This window comes from Zootoca vivipara, chromosome 6 (genome assembly GCF_965207765.1).
Source record: "Zootoca vivipara chromosome 6, rZooViv2.hap1.1, whole genome shotgun sequence".
In the NCBI taxonomy this organism is placed as follows: domain Eukaryota; kingdom Metazoa; phylum Chordata; class Lepidosauria; order Squamata; family Lacertidae; genus Zootoca; species Zootoca vivipara.
Genome location: NC_142589.1, coordinates 28,590,139 through 28,608,080, shown reverse-complemented (window position 1 = coordinate 28,608,080; position 17,942 = coordinate 28,590,139). Strand labels below are relative to the sequence as shown.

Below are 17,942 nucleotides of genomic sequence, written 5' to 3'. Positions count from 1 at the left end.
GTTTCCCAAATCCTTCATTTTCTCTGCGCATTGTCTCTGCTTCCAAAAGCGAACATCAACTTTGCAGTGAGTCAACACATCAAGCGACAAGTCAAAATGTTACTCTGACACGACAAACGTGCCATGGCTGGGGAGCAGGGAGATGATCTTAACTCATTGCTTTACATCCCATAGAGCTCCAAATCAAATAGGCCCAAAGTCAGGCATCCTTTTATCATTCTGCTTTCCATAATCTCTGTGGAACATCTTGCCATCAGTCCTGAAAGTACACTGATGTTTTCTTGGATTCTCCTTTATACCCACAGCTGGAGTGCCAAGCTGTACCTAACCCCAAGTAACATCGTATTGCTGACGGCTATTGCCCTAATTGGGGTCTGTGTCTTCATCCTGGCAATAATCGGCATACTTCACTGGCAAGAGAAGGTAAGCTTAATTTGTCTTTCTTGCGTCAAGTTCAGACAATACAACATTGCGAACCAAACTCCGCATCATCCTTTTTTTAATTAAGCCTTTCACTTTGGGAAAAGTTGCCATTTTCAGCATGATGATTTCGAGTCATTTCTTCAATAAACAACGGGGGAAATAATGCATGTTTAAGCATGCAGAAGGTCCCAGAATTTGACTCCTATTATAAATATATTGAGTAACAAGATTGAGGAAAACATCTGCTTGAAACCTGGAGAAGCCATTGCCAGTCAGAATGGATAGTGGGTTTCCCCCAGCCCCAAATCAAGCTTGGCATACACCTTAATGATGGGGGGGGGGCAGGTATTGCAGCTAGCTATCCATACCAGTCTTTCTGAGCAAGTCATATGGGAAGGATTAGATCTGCCCCTCCATACTGGCCTTAGCTGGTGGGTGGATGAATGCCATGTTCCTTTAATAAAGTTGTGGCCTACTTATTCCTGTGCATTCATGTCTTCCTCTTTCTTTCTTTCTTTCTTTCTTTCTTTCTTTCTTTCTTTCTTTCTTTCTTTCTTTCTTTCTTTCTACAATACAATATGTCACTTGAAATTGCAGGTGGGGGTCACATTTTTGAATTCTCATCAATATTAAAAACAACCCTGTAAGTAGAAAGCTAGCACAGCTGGACTAGAAACTCCCTCCCCAATGAGCTAGATTTTTTAAAGAGGAGTTGCTTTCCATAAGTATCTGCCCTCTGCATTCTGAAGAGGTATTATCCCTTCCTCCCATCACATTTTGCTATATGTGGCCTCAGTACACAAGTCAAAAAGTGCCTTCGTTCGTTAAACTTGGTTTGTGTGGCTTTGAATGTCTTGCTCTGCCTGTAGTTTAACTGAAAGATACTTGAGGCACATTGTGGCTCTGTCAATGAATGAAATTCAACCCATGCTTTCATTATTTTCAGTCAGGCTGTAATACAAAGGGATTTCTTCCCTCTTGTGTTTAAGAAACCCTTGCTGACTTTTTATTGACATGCTTCAAACGGTGATATTTTACCATGAGCAAAACTGACTGTTTTTCTCTATAGAAATGCATTGATCCGGAGAAGCCATTTGGGAGGCTTCTTTTCATACTACAAAAGGAAACTGTGTCCCAATTTCCCATATAGCTCTCCATTCACAGCAAACAGTTGAGCCAGCAGGGTAGCCAATAAATGCTGCCGCCTAGCCAAGCTGTAATCATAACTGTCAAAATTACCGCACTTTAGACTCATGGTGGCTTGTCATTGGCATTCGTGAAACAAAAGAGCAAGAGCTAAATGTTTAGAAAGGTTTTGCACAATGCCTGGAAATTAGTAAGCCTATTGTCATAAACCCTTCCAAAACGTTAACACCAAATGCCAAAGGCAGGAGCTACAGAAACAACCATGAAGTTAGATATTCAGGGTGGCACTCAACTCAGCAAACAGAACCAAGTTAGCAACAACGGCGCTTTTACTGAGCAGGGATATCTCTCACCTCTAAAGTATGAAATGCTCGCTGACTCCTCACACACCTCCAGCTTTATCAGGGGCATTAGCTGAAATTGGGAGGAAGACCGTGAAGGGCATTGCACTATTACAGGGGGGAAATGCATATTCTGAAGAACAGCTATTTGGAGAAGTTGACATGCAGGTTGAGATCCGAAGGTTCCCCCTCACTTTTTATAATTCTACTAATCTCTCTCTCTTTAAAAACCAACCATTTTTGTAATAATAATAATAAATCGTTCAAATTTAAATCCCGCAGTTCAAGATGCATCTTTTAATTCTGTGTGCAAGAACTGGCATATAGCGGAGAAATATATCTGTATAAACCACAATGTATCTGAGGGGTGGTTTTTTTAGACTTTTGTGTTAAATGAGTCTTACAGGTAACCTTTTCAAAATGCCATGGAAGGGAGAGAGAAAGAGGATACAGCTGGCTTGGAATTACTGTTTGAAGGGAGCAAAGGCAGGAATGGGAGAGGAGAGGAGCCAGCACATTATGCTCTGTGAATTTGCCAAGACTGGGAGTGGGATAGAAGGGAACATGTCGCAGGCTTCTTTTGTACATTTGAGATGTGTCAGAGCCTTAGTGGCATGAGCATGTCACTGCCAAGAAGCCAGAAGTGATAACGCCTTAAAACCAGAGTTCTTTTCCTGAAAGATAAAAGGCCTGACAGCAAAATCCAGAAGGGTACTGTCAGTTCAACATGAAGTCCCAGAGTGCCCTTAGAGAGCAAGCACAGCTTGTCAGATAAGGATGAGGTAGGTGAGGGCAAACTTTTCACAGGCCACCTTAAGATGTAACAACTATTTCCCTTTCTGCACCAGGCCTCTCCTCAATTACAGGTGTATGTTTGTGCTTAGTCCACTAAACAGTAGAAAGGCAGGTTTATGGGCAGTTTTTTCCTGGACAGGATGCCCAGGGCATATGGAAGATGGCAGACTGCAGAAGACATACCTGGACCAACATAGGTTACATATACTCCTTCCTTTGTTTAGAGAACAGGCATGTGCAATGCTTACAAATATTTCCTTTTCCTGCATTGCAGTACCTGTAATGATTATTTGAGCCACACATTGTGGCTTATAAGTTTGCATTTCGAATAGTGGCTGAAGGAGAATGTTTTTTTAAAAAAAAAAACACAACTGGAGCAAGCCCACCAGATGTTAGTCATTTTAGAGCTTCCCCTCACATCTCGGCATATAAGCACAGTCCAGACAACAGCAAATTCATGTGTACCAAGAGTCATTTCTACTTTGACAATTATCACTCTTAAAGAAAAGCATTTAATGAACCTGCCCAAAGCATTGGACCATTAACACAAAAAATAGTTGATCACTGACTGCAGTGGCCATTTCTCTTCTCTAAAATGACACCTATTTAAGTACTAACTGTTAAGGCTTTTAGTGAGCTTTCCATTACCTCTTCACATGATAAAGCAGCTACTCCATACAATTCAGTAACTCTGGAAGTCAAAATGCATTTACCAAAATATTCTCTTTCATCCCCTCCCCCCCCCTCCACAGAAAGCAGATGACAGAGAGAAAAGGCAAGAAGCCCATCGGTTCCATTTTGATGCTATGTGATGCGCCTTAATGTGTCGATGGAGGACGTGCTGCACATTTACTTGGTCTCAGATACTGCATTCGAGCCTGCGAAGGCCGAGGGGGGGAGGGTATTGTTCCTGTGCTATTTGTAAATGTTGCATTGGTTTTAATTTATTTGTAAAGTGTTAAAATCAAGCCTGTTTCACATGGCCCTCCAATAATTGGTTGTATATATAACTGATAGACCATTTCTCTTAATTTTTTAAAAAGCTGTAAACTCTGCTTTAATAATGGATCATACAGCATGTGTTTAATTGTTTGCATATGCTCACTTTCTTCTGTACAATGACTCACGAAAAGGAAGTCGTATGTAAATTTCGGAAGTGAGTTTCGGTGAGCAAAATCCCCGTTGAAAAAGACTTGTCACTTACACATTCCCCAAATGTGAATTGCATTTTATAATTGCCAGATGAGAGAAGATATCTCATGCTATTCTGACTGTCCTCCAGGGTGTTTGATCTGTAGTGTTCTGGGTTGCTCAGCTTCGTATGAATCTTCGTAGCCAATCAAGTGAGAGGAAAGGCTGTAAATTGGAAGATACAAACACCCTAATAAGAAAAAGAAGCTGGTCACAATGCCCATTAATATATTAATATTTTAAAGAGGGAAGTATATAATTCAACTTCTATTTTAAATTATGCCTTCCTAAAGTGGAATAATTTTGCATGGCTTACTCATGGTTATCATGTAATTGCACTAAAGCTCAATCATGATAAAAGTTTACCAATAAGGTGAAGTTATTAGGGAAGGAATAGGGAGAGAATCCACCATGGGAAAATATGTTGTATGATCTTTCCAAATTCACTTATAATCAAGGGCTGGACTGTGCTGTATTTTCATTTAATCATACCAAACCAATATTATTATTGTTTTGCATTTGGCATGAATAAGAACAAAGAGAATTCCAGCTATGTTTAAGAGGCAAATCATTTTCCAAAAAGAGGAGGTCAGGGCTTTTTTATTAAACAGATTCTGTTGGAAACATACTTTGTATAATGCGGTTGTTCCTTTATTCTTAGAGATTTATTTATAATTGACCATGATTTGAAAACTGTTTTTCTGCATTCCTAATAAATGGCATCTATTAAGTTAAATCATGCACGTTGGCTTAATTTATGGATGGTGAATCTAAATGTTGCTTCTTTTCAATACAACATCTGTGTTCTCTGTGTGGCCCCTTGAATCAACCGTTGAATCAATCTTGTCATTTTGGCATTGACCTATAAAGGAGAATCGAAAGGGGGGAAATTGAGTTGGAGAAATGGGAAACACATGAACATGTGAAGCTGTCTTATCCTGAGTTGCTCTGGCCGTTGGTCTGCTGTTGACAGCAACTCTCCTAGTTCTCACACACCAGTAGCCTTTCCTGTGCTTATGGCCTGAATTCGTTTCAAATGAAGACGCCAGAAACTGAACCTGGGATCATCTATATGTAGAGCAAACTGTATGCAAACTTGTCCCCAGTCATAACTGTGTTTGCATTACTTCTTCCCAGTCTTGGCACTTCCTGGGACAGCAGCAAGAGAGAAGCAAGAAAGTACAAATTTGGCCTAGACTTGAAACTAGTTTTCTGTCTAGTTGCCACAGGCCTTGCTTATTAGAGAAAGCTTGATGGAGTCTTCTGCCTACATGTTAAAGGTAAAGGGACCCCTGACCATTAGGTCCAGTCGTGACCAACTCTGGGGTTGCGGCGCTCATCTCGCGTTATTGGGCAAGGGAGCCGGCGCACAGCTTCCGGGTCATGTGGCCAGCATTACAAAGCCGCTTCTGGCAAACCAGAGCAGCGCACGGAAACGGCATTTACCTTCCTGCTTGGAGCGGTACCTATTTATCTACTTGCTCTTTGACGTGCTTTCGAACTGCTAGGTTGGCAGGAGCTGGGACCGAGCAACGGGAGCTCACCCCGTCGCAGGGATTTGAACCGCCAACCTTCTGATCAGCAAGCCCTAGGATCTGTGGTTTAACCCACAGCGCCACCTGTGTCCTTTTGCCTACATGTTGCATGACTGCTATTAACCAATCTAGAACGGGTAGGGAACCGTTTTCAGCCTGGGAGCCACTTTCCCTCGTGAGGAACCTTCCAAGTGCCGCACGCCAGTGGGAACAGAGACAAAAGTAGGCGGAGAAAAGCATGTAACTCTTAACCTTCATTCGGTAGGACACATCCAAGCTATGCAAAAGTCAATGAGTTTTCTATAAAGCTTCTTATTTATTTGCTGTGCTTAAAATCCACATTTTCCCCCTAAGGAGCTCAAAGTGGCATACATAGTTCTCCCCCTACTCATTTAATCCCTGCAATGACCCTGGGAGGTAGGTTAGGCTGAGAGGCCGTGAGCTTCATGCCCAAGTGGGGATTTGAACCGTGGGTCTCCCAGGTCCTAGTCCAACACTCTAACCCAGGCTTCCTCAACCTCAGCCCTCCAGATGTTTTTGATCTACAACTCACATTATCCCTAGCTAGCAGGACCCGTGGTCAGGGGTGATGGGAATTGTAGTCTCAAAACATCTGGAGGGCCAAGGTTGGGGAAGCCTGCTTTAACCACTAAACCACGCTGTCAGCTTGCAAACAAGAGGCATTTTTACAGGTCAAGGGCACATTTCAGCCAAGCAAAAGCATTCCAAGCATGCACAAAGCTGAAATCATGTCAGCTATGGCCTAGAGAGGCTAAGGAGAGAGGTCTGGAGAGCCACACTTGCCCTCAGTAACTGAGGTTCCTCATCCCTGCTCCTGGCAGTGGGCCAAACAGAGGTCTCCTGTGGTAAAATATAGAGAAAGTAGGCTTTGTATGGAGCTATTTCCATCTCCCTTCATTTTATATCACACAGAGAAAGCTATAGGGGGTATTACAGGGATTTTGTATTAATGCTACAGTTTGGTGGTTGTACCAAGGGTAAAAAAATGCCTGAAATATCTCATCTCACACTGAGATGTTTAACTTTTGAGGGGAAAGGACAAGGTTGCACATTCAGGGTAGTCTATAAACTATGGTTATTCCTATGTCTCATGGCTCTGGATTTCCCAAATGTGCTAGGTAAGGTTTCAAAAACTGATCTCAAAGAGTCCACCAAGACATGAAGCTGAACGTTGGAAAAATCCAGGACAGATAAAAGGAAGTCCTTCTTCATGAAGCACTTAGTTAGAACTATGGAAGTCGCTCCCACAGGAGGCAGTGGTGGCCACCAGCTTAGATGGCTTTAAGAGAGGATCGGACAAATTCATGGAGGAGAAAGCTATCGATGGCTACTAGCCGTGATGGCTATGCTCTGCCTCCACATCTGGAGGCAGCAATGCTTCTGAATATCAGTTGCTGGAAACAACAGAAGGGGAGAGGGCTCTTGAATTCGGGTCCTGCTTGTGGGCTTCCAATAATCATCTGGTTGGCCTTTGTGAGAACAGGATGCTGGACTAGTTGAGCCATTTGGTCTGACCCAATATGCCAGGCACCCCCAAACTGCAGCCCTCCAGATGTTTTCGCCTACAACTCCCATGATCCCTAGCTGACAGGACCAGTGGTCAGGAATGATGGGAATTGTAGTCCAAAACATCTGGAGGGCCGAAGTTTGGGGATGCCTGCAGTAGGCTGTTCTTATTCCAAGAAGCCACTAGCTTGGAAGTTGTTTTCTTCTCTCTATTCTAATAATGTGTTCACTGCTTGAGAACCACGCCCGTCTTTCGTTAAAACAGGATAGTATATACTGCAAGAAGGTGTTGCTGTTTTTATTTCTTATGTATTTTTGTGTTTTTATATTGTAAACTTGCCCTGTGATCTTAGGGTGAAGGTATTTTTTAAAAATCAATGAATAAAATTAATAATAAATGCAATTTTTAAAAAAATTACTGTTCATCACCTTTTAGATTTTTACCGAATCGTTTGTTAGATCCCTGGGATGCACAGCCTCTTGAGTGTTGTACCACCTGAGTCTCGGCTAAAATGAATGGAGCTTGTATCGTCAGTACATTTTGAGGTTCACCACTTTTATAAAGCTATGCCTGGACAGTGTTCTTTATATCTTTATAGCAGGAAGAGCACAACGTAATTATAAAACTGACAGATTAGTGGATAGAAAAAAACAAACATTCTACTTCGTTTGCTTGCCCAGTTTTAATGGTAAGAAAACATGTGTTGCCTCTTTGCGATGTTCCAACTCTTAGCAGTAACACCGATAAGCTCCGCTGCAAACAATAGTAGCACTGCTCAAGTTTGAAACTGACTGTTCAAGTGTGGTTTTTTTTAAAAAAGTTTTTTATGGCAAGTCCAAATAAGCTAACTATGAATCATCCTGCTGGTGAGCAGTGTTGGAAGACATCTTTAGCTTCCAGCAAAAAGTGAGCAATCTCACGTGTAAATTTTTGGATATGAGCTTGTGTTTAAATTCCTAAATAGCTTTGACTTCGGTGTAGAAATTTTGTACTCTGCAAAACAGCTGCTTGGAGTTTTTAAAGATATCCAGACAACTGTCTAGCAGATGCAGGATTTTTTTTTAAAGTATAGCATGATATGTTGCAGTTCAGATGGTTAGTCTAGATGAGCCTGGAGGTGCCTTAGTCAGCTGTTTGCTATTCATGTGTTCTGATCATGTGAAGGGTTCCTTGCTGTAGAGAGACCGGGCATTTTTCTCTCCTAGTCCTGCTTTGGTTTGGAAACTTTAAAGACGGAATCCTATACTGTAGAGCCAAAGTTTAAAGGGACAAATATGTCACTGAATTCAACCCACTGCTGTGAGGAATAATTCTCCTTTCCTCCAACAACCCCACCCCCAATTGATTTACAGTCATACCTCGGTTTAAGTATGCCTCAGTTTGAGTATTTTCAGTTTAAGTACTCCGCGGACCCGTCTGGAACGGATAAATCCACTTTCCATTACTTTCAGTGGGAAAGTTCACTTCAGGTTAAGTACGCTTCAGGTTAAGTACGGACTTCTGGAACCAATTACACTCATACCTCGGGTTAAGTACACTTCAGGTTGAGTACTCCGCGGACCTGTCTGGAACAGATTAATCCACTTTCCATTACTTTCAATGGGAAAGTTCACTTCAGGTTAAGTACAGACTTCCGGAACCAATTGTGTTTGTAAACCGAGGTACCACTGTATGTAAATCAGATCACAATGTGCCAAGAGAAGATTCACCTGCCTAAGGATCCCTCTGCACAGAAGCTTCATACAATCTCCTTTTGAGAATGCACACTAGCTACAGGAATGTGGGGGACCTGTATCTTTTGTTCCACAGGGGTCACATCGGATTCGCGTTTGAAATGCTCCGCTTCTGAGCCACCTGCATTGGCTCATGGCGCAGAGCTCCAAAATGTGGGGGGGACGGTGGACAGGTGAGGCAAGCTCAAGTCTCAGCAGGAGATTGGTAGAAGCAAGGTCAGTCTTTGAGAGGCAGCATCGCTCCGTGGTAGAGCGATCCTTTGCATGCAGAATCCCACAAGTTCTGTACCCAGCATATCCAATTAATTGGGTCAGATACCAGGTGATGGCAGAGACCTGTGCCTGAGATTCTGGTCAGCAGCTGCCAATCAGAGTAGACAATGCTGAGCTAGATAAACAAATAGTCTGACCTGGCACATGACAGATTTGTGTGTTCCTAGATGTACCTTGAATCTGTAATGCACTCTGCATATTGTTTGTGTGTGAGACGGGCAAGCTTATTATAAATAAGATAAGCTATATTTTCAAGGCAGAGGTGCACCCTTGACTTCTGAAGCATGAGGAGCCAGCACAGATTTGGGCCAAACTAAGCATATGCACAACTGAGCATTTGTGGGATAAGGGTCTATAATTTGCACGTGTATAAATGTCTCTCACCTGCATATTAGAGGCTTAGGGAATCTCATGTTTTGCTATGAATAATGACGGTACAATTACAGCGGAGAGACACTGTGCTTCTTAATCCGCACTGACTGGCAGTCAAAAGTTTTAGCCAGCTTGTATAAATTATTTCACAGGTGCTCATCTCTGTAGTGCCAAAACAGAGCCACCTAGGTTTAGAGTGACCTGGCCATATTGGAGACCATTCTTCCTGGATCACACAAATATTAACAGCCACTATTTTGGGACATCAGCCTGGGGGTTCCACTTTCAGAACAGTTTGTTTCCACTTTGCATAACTAGTTGTGCATTTTATTTTTATTCCTAGATGGAAACTTACCCTGAATCTGACATAAGAAGTGCCATGGCTCACAGCCAGTTGAGATTAATTTCTGCATGCTGGTATTACCCCCAAAGCTGAGCCTACATGGTTATATGTTATACTTGATCACCTAACACTGCTGCATATTGAGAATCCTGCCAAAAAAAAAACCCCCAGTGAGGAAAAAACTAGAGTGGGGGGATGGCTGAAGAAAGAGCCATAGACTCCCTCTCTTTCTCTTATTGATCTATCCTTCTCTCTCTCTCTCTCTCTCTCTCTCTCTCTCTCTCTCTCTCTCTCTCTCTCTCTCTCTCTCTCTCTCTCTCTCCTTAGTGGTTAATTTTCCCTTATCCTTCCACACACACTTCTAAGGGATAATTATCCACTGAGAGGGAGATGAGTAGATAAGGGGAGTAGAAACTTCCTTTCGCTATCCCCTCCAGCTAGAAGAAATTAATCAGCTAAGAAGAGGAAGACATCTATACTGCTTGATATGTATAGATGCTAATTTGGAAATAATTACTATAATGCAAATTGCAATACAGTACATCTCTCCTTAATGGGTGTGAGCAGGTGAGCCAGGTGCTAGCTGTTGATGGGCTACTTCGAGTCTTCTGTTATTCTGCTGCCACTTCACATGCCACTTTCCTTCGAAGGAAAAAGTTTATTATTATTATTATTATTATTATTATTATTATTATTATTATTTATTGAGAGAGAGAAAGAGAGAGAGAGAATAAGTGTGTGTGTGTTGCCTAACACATGGCGGCTGTAGGCAACTTAAAATTAAAGCATACAACACTACAATTATTTATTTAAACAGCATCAGCGGACACCTTGCAACAGAGGACTCTCCTCTGGGAAATGGGACCCCTCACCATCCTCCCTCCAGCCTTCTCAGCCTATTGATGGGGGTGTGGTCAATTAGCAGGGAAAGTTCCCATGTGGTGAATGCAACAGGTTAGCAGTGACTGGCCAGCTTCTGTGGCTGAGTGAGAATTTGAACACTGGTCTCTCCCAGGTCCTAGTCCAACACTGCAACCATTGCACACACACCCTATGTATACTGAGAATAGCAATACCCTCAACAGCCGTCCCAGTTACACCTACACAGGGAGGTAGCACAAGTTCTGAGCTGGAAGCAGCTGCTTTAGCGAGTGCAAGCGGAGTTCTTAACAAGTTGCATTTCTGTCACTCAAGGTGGCAGCAATAGACTTTTAAACACTAGCATTCCAGCTTTGCTGAATAAGATGGCATTTATACAGTGCTATTTTTCTAGAGAAAGAGGTGCCAGAACTCACCACGAACGCTTCCCTTGTTCTCTTATAATGGCAATGGCGCCCACCTGAGAGGTGCCAGGACTAAGTTCTGGTGAGTTCCAGCTGTGGGGGAAAGCCCTGATTTTATATCTATATAGTTTGTTTGTTTCATTCATTTAAGTTTCACAGGCTAGCAGCCACTACATCTCCCAACTAGGTGTATATACACAAAGATGTTCAGGATACATAAGAGTGAAATAGCACAATAGTTTTACAGTACAGCATGTAGCTCAGATGTCCAAAAATCCTGTGGCTGTGCTTACCCTGTGAAGAAACTTCAGGGGAGGGGGAGAATTACAAAGAATAATGCAAATTAGCACCAAGCTTCTGACCCTGACTTCTAGAGCACTGGTGCAGCATCTTCAATGCCCAGGATCCTATTCTGCCAGAGAGGGGCTATTAGATGAAATGGCGCCATCTGCTGCACCAAAAATACACATTCGATACCTCTATTTCCTGTGTTGCAAGCTCGTTTCCAGCCCATCCCCCTATTTAACTTTATACAAGATTCATAGGCTCCTCTAAAATGCTGTGCAAATCGAAAGTGTGCACAATTTTGTCACCATTAGATGTTGCCCCGAGATATTGCCTTGCACGTCTGGGGGGGGGGGAAATGATGTACAAAAGCTAGCAAATGACTTTTGTTCTGTTTGGGTAAGGATGGCTAAGCTATCAACATAATAATAATAATAATAATAATAATAATAATAATAATAATAATAATAATAATAATTACAGGTAGGTAGCCGTGTTGGTCTGACGCAGTCAAAACAAAATAAAAAAATCCTTCCAGTAGCACCTTAGAGACCAATAATAATAGTAGTAATAAAAAAAAATCAAAGTAGCTAAAACACATTAGAACAACACCAGAATTCATAAGAGATGGAATCTATTGTTGTTCAAGCTCTAGTGAGTAAGCTCAGCCATTAAAATAGATATAAAGAAGCAACATTTATAAGTGTCCATCTAATTTACAGGCAGTTTATTGGATTTACTAGCTCTTTGGATTCAGTTGCAAATTGCTTCCTTAAGTACTGAGACTCTGACAAGTGAAATACTGCCATCAGGATACCAACTGCAAAACAATATTGATCACTAAAGTTTGTATTGGCAGGTGTGCCCATTCCTGTGCATGCTATTGAGAATATGTATTATTCTCAAGTAATTGACTTGTCAGATTTAATAATCATAGAGTTTGTGTGATGCACACATGAACTCACATAACCTTACTACATTGAAAGCCTTGTCTTAAACTCAGTTTTTGTAAAGCACCTAGAACTTGGAGGCTGTCCATAAGTATCACCACCCTTTTCAATATGGTTTAGGAGCAGGTTCGCAGGGTTAAACCCTGCTGTTAAACCTTGTCTCAAAGGTTTGAGGTGGCAAGAAGGGCAGAAGTGATTATAGGCTTGCAAAAGTGGGATTATGACACACACCCAGAAAATGAGGGAGAGGACCATAGCTGCAAGCTTTCTGAAACCAGTTTCAATGTGCTAATGGCAAACAGCCCTATAGTGAATTCTGAATTATGTGTTCTCAGCAGCTATTCCCACACCTTCATTTTCCAAATGTCTCGGACGTTTCCACTGGAAAACAGGTTGGGAGCATTTTCTTGAAATCATTAGAATCGACTTAAGCTTAGAGTAGCAACAACAGAGCAGGACTTTGGGGCAGAAGTTAAGGTCTACACAAACAGTGGGATGAGCAGAAGCCACACACACACCACACAGCAGGAATGACTTATCACATTTTAAAATAAGTGAAGTAATTACACATTGGCAGCTAGTGAGGGGGTTCAAAGTCCAAAGACTAAAATGACCTAACTAGATTTTAGCTTTCTTCCACCACTTTGCCGCAACCAAATAAAAAAGGAAAGGATAAGCTGTTGAGAAGAGATTATGGCCCGTTGTGGGAGAGAAGAAGCATGATGAGCCAAATATTGCTGCTGGGGCAGGTATGGAGATGGATGAAGAAAAGGACACAAAACAATCCAGTTCTTCCCCATGGAGTGGTGCAGGCATCTCCTAGATGGAATATGTGTGCTCACACTTATAGTGGCTCTCCATTTACTGGCAGGTAATAGTTACAGTTCTCTGGAACCAAGACTTCGACAGCAGCAAAGGCTCAGTCCTGGTGTGCATTTTCAATGTCGCGGCACAACCCTGAAACTCCTCTGATTAAGAGCAGGTGGCAGCAGCAGCTCTGAACAGGTGCAGAGTGCATTTGCCTCACCCCTCAGGAACTACTTCTTAGGTTTGTATCCTGCCTTTCCACATCAGCCATGCCCCAGTCTTTCTACATCAGCGACAGGGTGGGTGGGGGGCGGGGGGGACAGCAGCCACATGAGAGGGCATTGTTTCCAGGCAGACTTTGATCCTCGGGAGTGCCCTTCCTTTAGGAGTTGAGCACGGTTTGGAACAGGGGTGCTAGCCCACGTGGTGCCCTCCAGGTGCTGCGGAATACAATTTCCATCAGCCCCGGCCAACATGGCCCATGGCCAGGGATGCTTGCTGGGAGTCGTAGTCCACAACATCTGGAGGGCCATGCAGCGCTGGCTGCCCCCGGTTAAGAGCAGCAGCTGCAGAAGGCATCAATCGGCCAACCGCTCAAGGATACTTCTTCCTGAATGTTTCCAAAGCAGCCACTGCTTGCGCATTTTTACCGTCCACGCAGAGCATGTCCAGTAGGAAGGAAGGACCTTATCTGAACGACCGTCCAGATCGAGATGGATCCGTTCGGTCGCGGGTGTATGGGTGTGTGTGTGTGTCGCTGTTTGTTTGTTTGTTTCGGTCCCTCCAGTCGCAGAAGATGGGACTGGAGTTAATCCGATAAAAAGTGCGATCATCTTAACTCACTGGGTTTCTCTCGGGCAAGCAAGCGCGATGAGCAAAATGCAGTCACAAGGCGGAGGCGCGATCGGCTGGGATTTGTACTTCTCCGGAATCTCCAGCCGTCTTTTCCTGCAATGGGGAAGAAATGGCACTTTTAATGTGAGGTCTGTCTGCTGCTCCCCATTCAATCCGCGCGCTTGGGGATTGGAGCAACCGATACCTCCTGGGATCCACCCAGCGTCTCCCACCGAGCCAGGAACTTGTATCGGCGGCAACTGGGGAGAGAGACGCGCGCTTTTGGAAAGGGAGACGCCGCGAGGGACACGGCCGCGCCCTGTGAGCTCTCGAAACACGGAGGGAAACGCGTGAAATCGTGGAAGAACACCTAATATTTTGCGCTTCGACTGGGGAGCCCAGAGCTTCCCATCCCCAGACAGCCGAGTCTCTGAGCCCACGTCGCAGGGTTGATGTGACGATTAAGGGAAGGCTAACGTGCCATGCGCACCCCCCGGCGGCGTTGCCAGGACTCAAGCGAGTCTACAGATGGCGCTCTCTTGGTCCCCCAACTCCTCCAGCTGACAGCAGAGGCAAAGGCATTTTGTGTATGCTCAGAAACCCTCTCGCCTTGTGGCTTCATGGGATGCCTGCCTTTGGTTTCTGAGGCCAACCCTTGTGCAGTCCTGGTTTCAATTAACCTCGTCCACTCTCCTTCCTATTGCTATGCGCGAAAATAAGAACCGTCAACCCCTTTTCATTTCCTATCTCAGAAAAAAAGGATAAATAATCCCTTTTCCTATTTCTCCCTAGCCATAGCTGCCAAGTTATCCCCTTTTTTAAGGGATTTCCCCTTATGCTGAATAGGCTTCCTCGCGAGAAAAGGGAAAACTTGGCAGCTATGTCCCTAGCCCTTTCAGTTGTTACCCCTTTGTTTCTTTTCACTTCACTCAAAATTCCCCCTCTCCAATCGGTCGCTGCCTTTTCTCCATTGATTGATTACAATACTGTACTAGTGTCCCACCTTTCCTCCAAAGAGTTCAAGTTGGAAACACAGACGCCTCTTCCCGTTTCCTCATGTTATCCTCAACAACAAACCTGTCAAGGACGTTAGGCCGAGGGGGAGTGACTGGTCCAGGTCACTCAGTGAGCTTCAGGCTGAGCAAGGATTCGAACCCAGATCTCCCAAGGCCCTAGTAGTCCAACACTCCAACCACTATGTCACACTGCGTTGGGATGGATGGATAGATTGATTACTGTATATGGCGCAGGGCTTACCAGGCTGACACCCCGCACCCCACACACAATATTTTATTCCAGTTGGGGGGCATAGATCCTCGCACAAGTTTTTTGTACTTCTGAAAACCTTGGGATTTCCCCGAGCCTGTTCATTTTGCGCGCGGATGGTGCCGTTTTGGCTACACAGGCAACGACACTCCTCGCCGTGCATCGGGAGTAAGAGGGGGTGGCAATTAAACGCGGCCGAGGCGGCGGCGATGTTGTTGTTATTAAGAGTGGCGCATTCATCTCCGTCTGAAAAGCACCTCGAGGCCCCTCCCTCGGTCTGGCGCCCCCCCCTGGTTTCAAACGCGCCCTCTGACTCAAGCCAACTGGGTCAGCCAGTCAGTCGCTCTCCTTCGTCCCGTAAAGGGCGCGCGGGGACGACGACCCTTCATGGGAAATGACCCCTGAGCTCCTAGGAAGAAAAGCCGGGAGCAAAACTTGTAGCAGGAGTGCCAGCTTGGCCCCGCGACCATGGCGTGGGTGCCCGTGGGCGCCATGCAGTGTGCATGGGCCTGGCGCCGAAATTTGTGGGTGCCCGGTCCTTTCATGGGGAATTTTGTGGATGCTCCGCTCGGGCACCCAGCAAAATGAAAGGAGCTCCTCGCCTCGGGCTTTTTCAGGCTGCGAGAACGAACCTACGCGCCCAACCGTATAGGATCGCGCTGGAAAAAACCCTCAGCCGAGGCTACTTTTTGACTCTTTCCCTCGGCCTCGTATATAACAATGAGTGGATACAGCCCTGCCATCATACCCCCCTCACCTTTAAAAAGAAAAGTGGGGTTATGAGGGGTGAGGGAATATTGGGAGGGCGGGGGACGAAGCTGCGTCACCCCCACACACCCTCCCCCCTCGCCGGTACCGCGAGGCAAGAAAGAGGGCAGGCGGGACCGAGGGGCGGGAAAGACCCCGGAGGTGCCCCTTGCCTCTGAGGCGGCGCGCGAGGGGCGGTGGGCGGACAGACGGGCCGACGGGGCACATGCGTAGAAAGCGGCTCCTCTCGGGCGCACTCTCCCCTCCTCCCTGCCTGCCTCTCGCACACTCTCAGGCTGCCTGGGCGGCGCGGGCGCTTCGTCGTCGGAGCTGCTGCTCGAGGGGCGGGTGGCAGAGGCGGCGTGAGGGGGGGGGGAGCCGTTTCCAGAGAGGGAGCTGAGGGGATGCGGAGCAGCGTGGCTTTCCTCCGCTCGCCGCCGCCGGAGGACTTGTAAGCGCCGAGGGGAGGGACCCGCAGCCTCGCTGCGTCCTGCATCTTTCTTTGCGCGCGGGCTCCACGCGCTCCATGGGACTCGGCTGACTGAGGCAGGAGCGGCGGCGGCGCTGCCCGTATCTTCTTCTTCTTCGTCCTCCCCTCCTCCCGCTCCTCTCCTCTCCTCCGAGGAAGTTTCCCGCCAGCAGGCGCGCCCTGGTGGGCATGAAGGGGCGGCCGGGCTGGAGCCGCGGCCAGAGGCGGCGGGACTCGAGGGCGTCGTGCCGGCGAAGGGCGAAGCGAGTCTGACCGGCGGGGGTCGTCGTCGCCGCCGCTGGCGGAGGCGCGAGGGGCGATGATGGTGGCGGCGGCGGCGGGTGAGGAGACGAGGAGCCCCTCACGCTGAGAGAGAGAGGGAGGGAGCGCGGCGCTTCTCACCTCTCTCGCCCCCGACCCCCTTCGCCCCTCCCCGGCCACAGGTGCGCGGAGAGACCGCGGAGGAGGAGGAGGAGGAGGGAAGATGGCTCTGGTCAAGGTCTACTCGGTGCTGGAAGGTAGGAGGAAAACTGGAGAAGGGGTTGGAGAGCGCCCGGGATTTCAGACATCATCACCATTCATCTCGATCATCGTTTTTTGTTGTTGTCATCGTTTATTTTCCTGGTCACCACTGCCGTTATTGCAATTATTCTCCTTAAGAGAGGAGCCTCCTTTGCTGCTCATCTCCCTGAAAAATCTGGATGCCCAAGACTTGAGCATGGCAGGAAGCATGGAGAAGAAAGTCTGTTTAAAGACCTAGGGTGTGTGGGGGGAAAAAATAATTATTCCCTTGCTTCCCCCTGATCAGCTCAACAGGGACCATCTCTCCCTCTCTCAGCTCCCCAAAGTGGCCAGCCAGCCAGCTGCTTCTCTCCCCCCCCTCCCCTCCACTCTAGGGGGTTATAAGTGGGGTTAATCTCTGACATCTAGGAGAACAGCCAGATGCTGGAGCACAGATAAGGGTTGCTGCAATCTTCCAGCCAAGAAAGGGGTAGGCAGGTGGAGGTGTGCCCCAGGACATCTCCAGGGCTGCCTTTTTTCTATCTGACAGGGATGTGGGTGTGTTGAGGTTTTCTGCTCAGTGTGTGTGTGATTCCGCTGTTCTTCTGCCCCAGTTTCAGCCATGTTTTGACTTTTCAAAGATGTGTGGAGCATTCAGCTCTTCATTCCCCTGCCCCGCTGTCGCCACCCCCAAATTTCCGTGATCTGAGAATGCTGCAATGTTATGGGGTTGGGTGGGGTTCGCCTCCATTCAGGTTGTAACCCTGTTTGGTAAATACTGCTCCGGCCTCATGGTTTTAAAGCTTCTTGGGAGGTAGAGAGTGAAGAGCTGGACCCATTTTTAACCAACCTCCCACCCCCACCCATATGTCCTGCGATTTGGCAGCTCTGCGGGTGCTTGATGCTGCCAGCACCATGTAGTAATCTGGACATCCAAGTATACCCCAAAGGCATTGAGACACTCTCTGCCCTCCACATAAAGACCTGGCATTTCCAGACTGGCACACGACTTTCCCCCCCTTCCTCTTTCTATCCCCACCCCACCTGCACACCCAGAAAACAGAGCTCCGTGTGCCCAGTGGGGGCTTCAGTTTTCCACCTCACTGTGGTTGGTGTGCTG

At 46.2% G+C, this 17,942-nt stretch overlaps 2 protein-coding genes and 1 long non-coding RNA gene across 3 annotated transcripts in view; 2 read left to right on the top strand and 1 right to left on the bottom strand.

Moving 5' to 3' along the window:
- Window positions 1-4,632, top strand: part of ITFG1 (integrin alpha FG-GAP repeat containing 1) — a 110,478-nt gene extending 105,846 nt beyond the window's left edge. The window contains exons 17-18 of the mRNA XM_035117352.3: window positions 306-423; window positions 3,458-4,632. Coding sequence (XP_034973243.2) covers window positions 306-423; window positions 3,458-3,517 — 178 coding nt within the window. The 3' untranslated portion in view covers window positions 3,518-4,632. The remainder of the gene's footprint in view (window positions 1-305; window positions 424-3,457) is intronic.
- Window positions 3,902-13,956, bottom strand: LOC148685292 (uncharacterized). Its single transcript, XR_015950503.1, has 2 exons — window positions 13,849-13,956; window positions 3,902-4,758 (listed from the first exon to the last, which is right to left on the bottom strand). It is a non-coding gene; the product is annotated as an uncharacterized LOC148685292 (long non-coding RNA).
- Window positions 13,957-15,430: 1,474 nt separating this feature from the next.
- Window positions 15,431-17,942, top strand: part of NETO2 (neuropilin and tolloid like 2) — a 41,183-nt gene continuing 38,671 nt past the window's right edge. Inside the window, exon 1 of the mRNA XM_035119434.3 lies at window positions 15,431-16,839. Coding sequence (XP_034975325.1) covers window positions 16,806-16,839 — 34 coding nt within the window. The 5' untranslated portion in view covers window positions 15,431-16,805. The remainder of the gene's footprint in view (window positions 16,840-17,942) is intronic.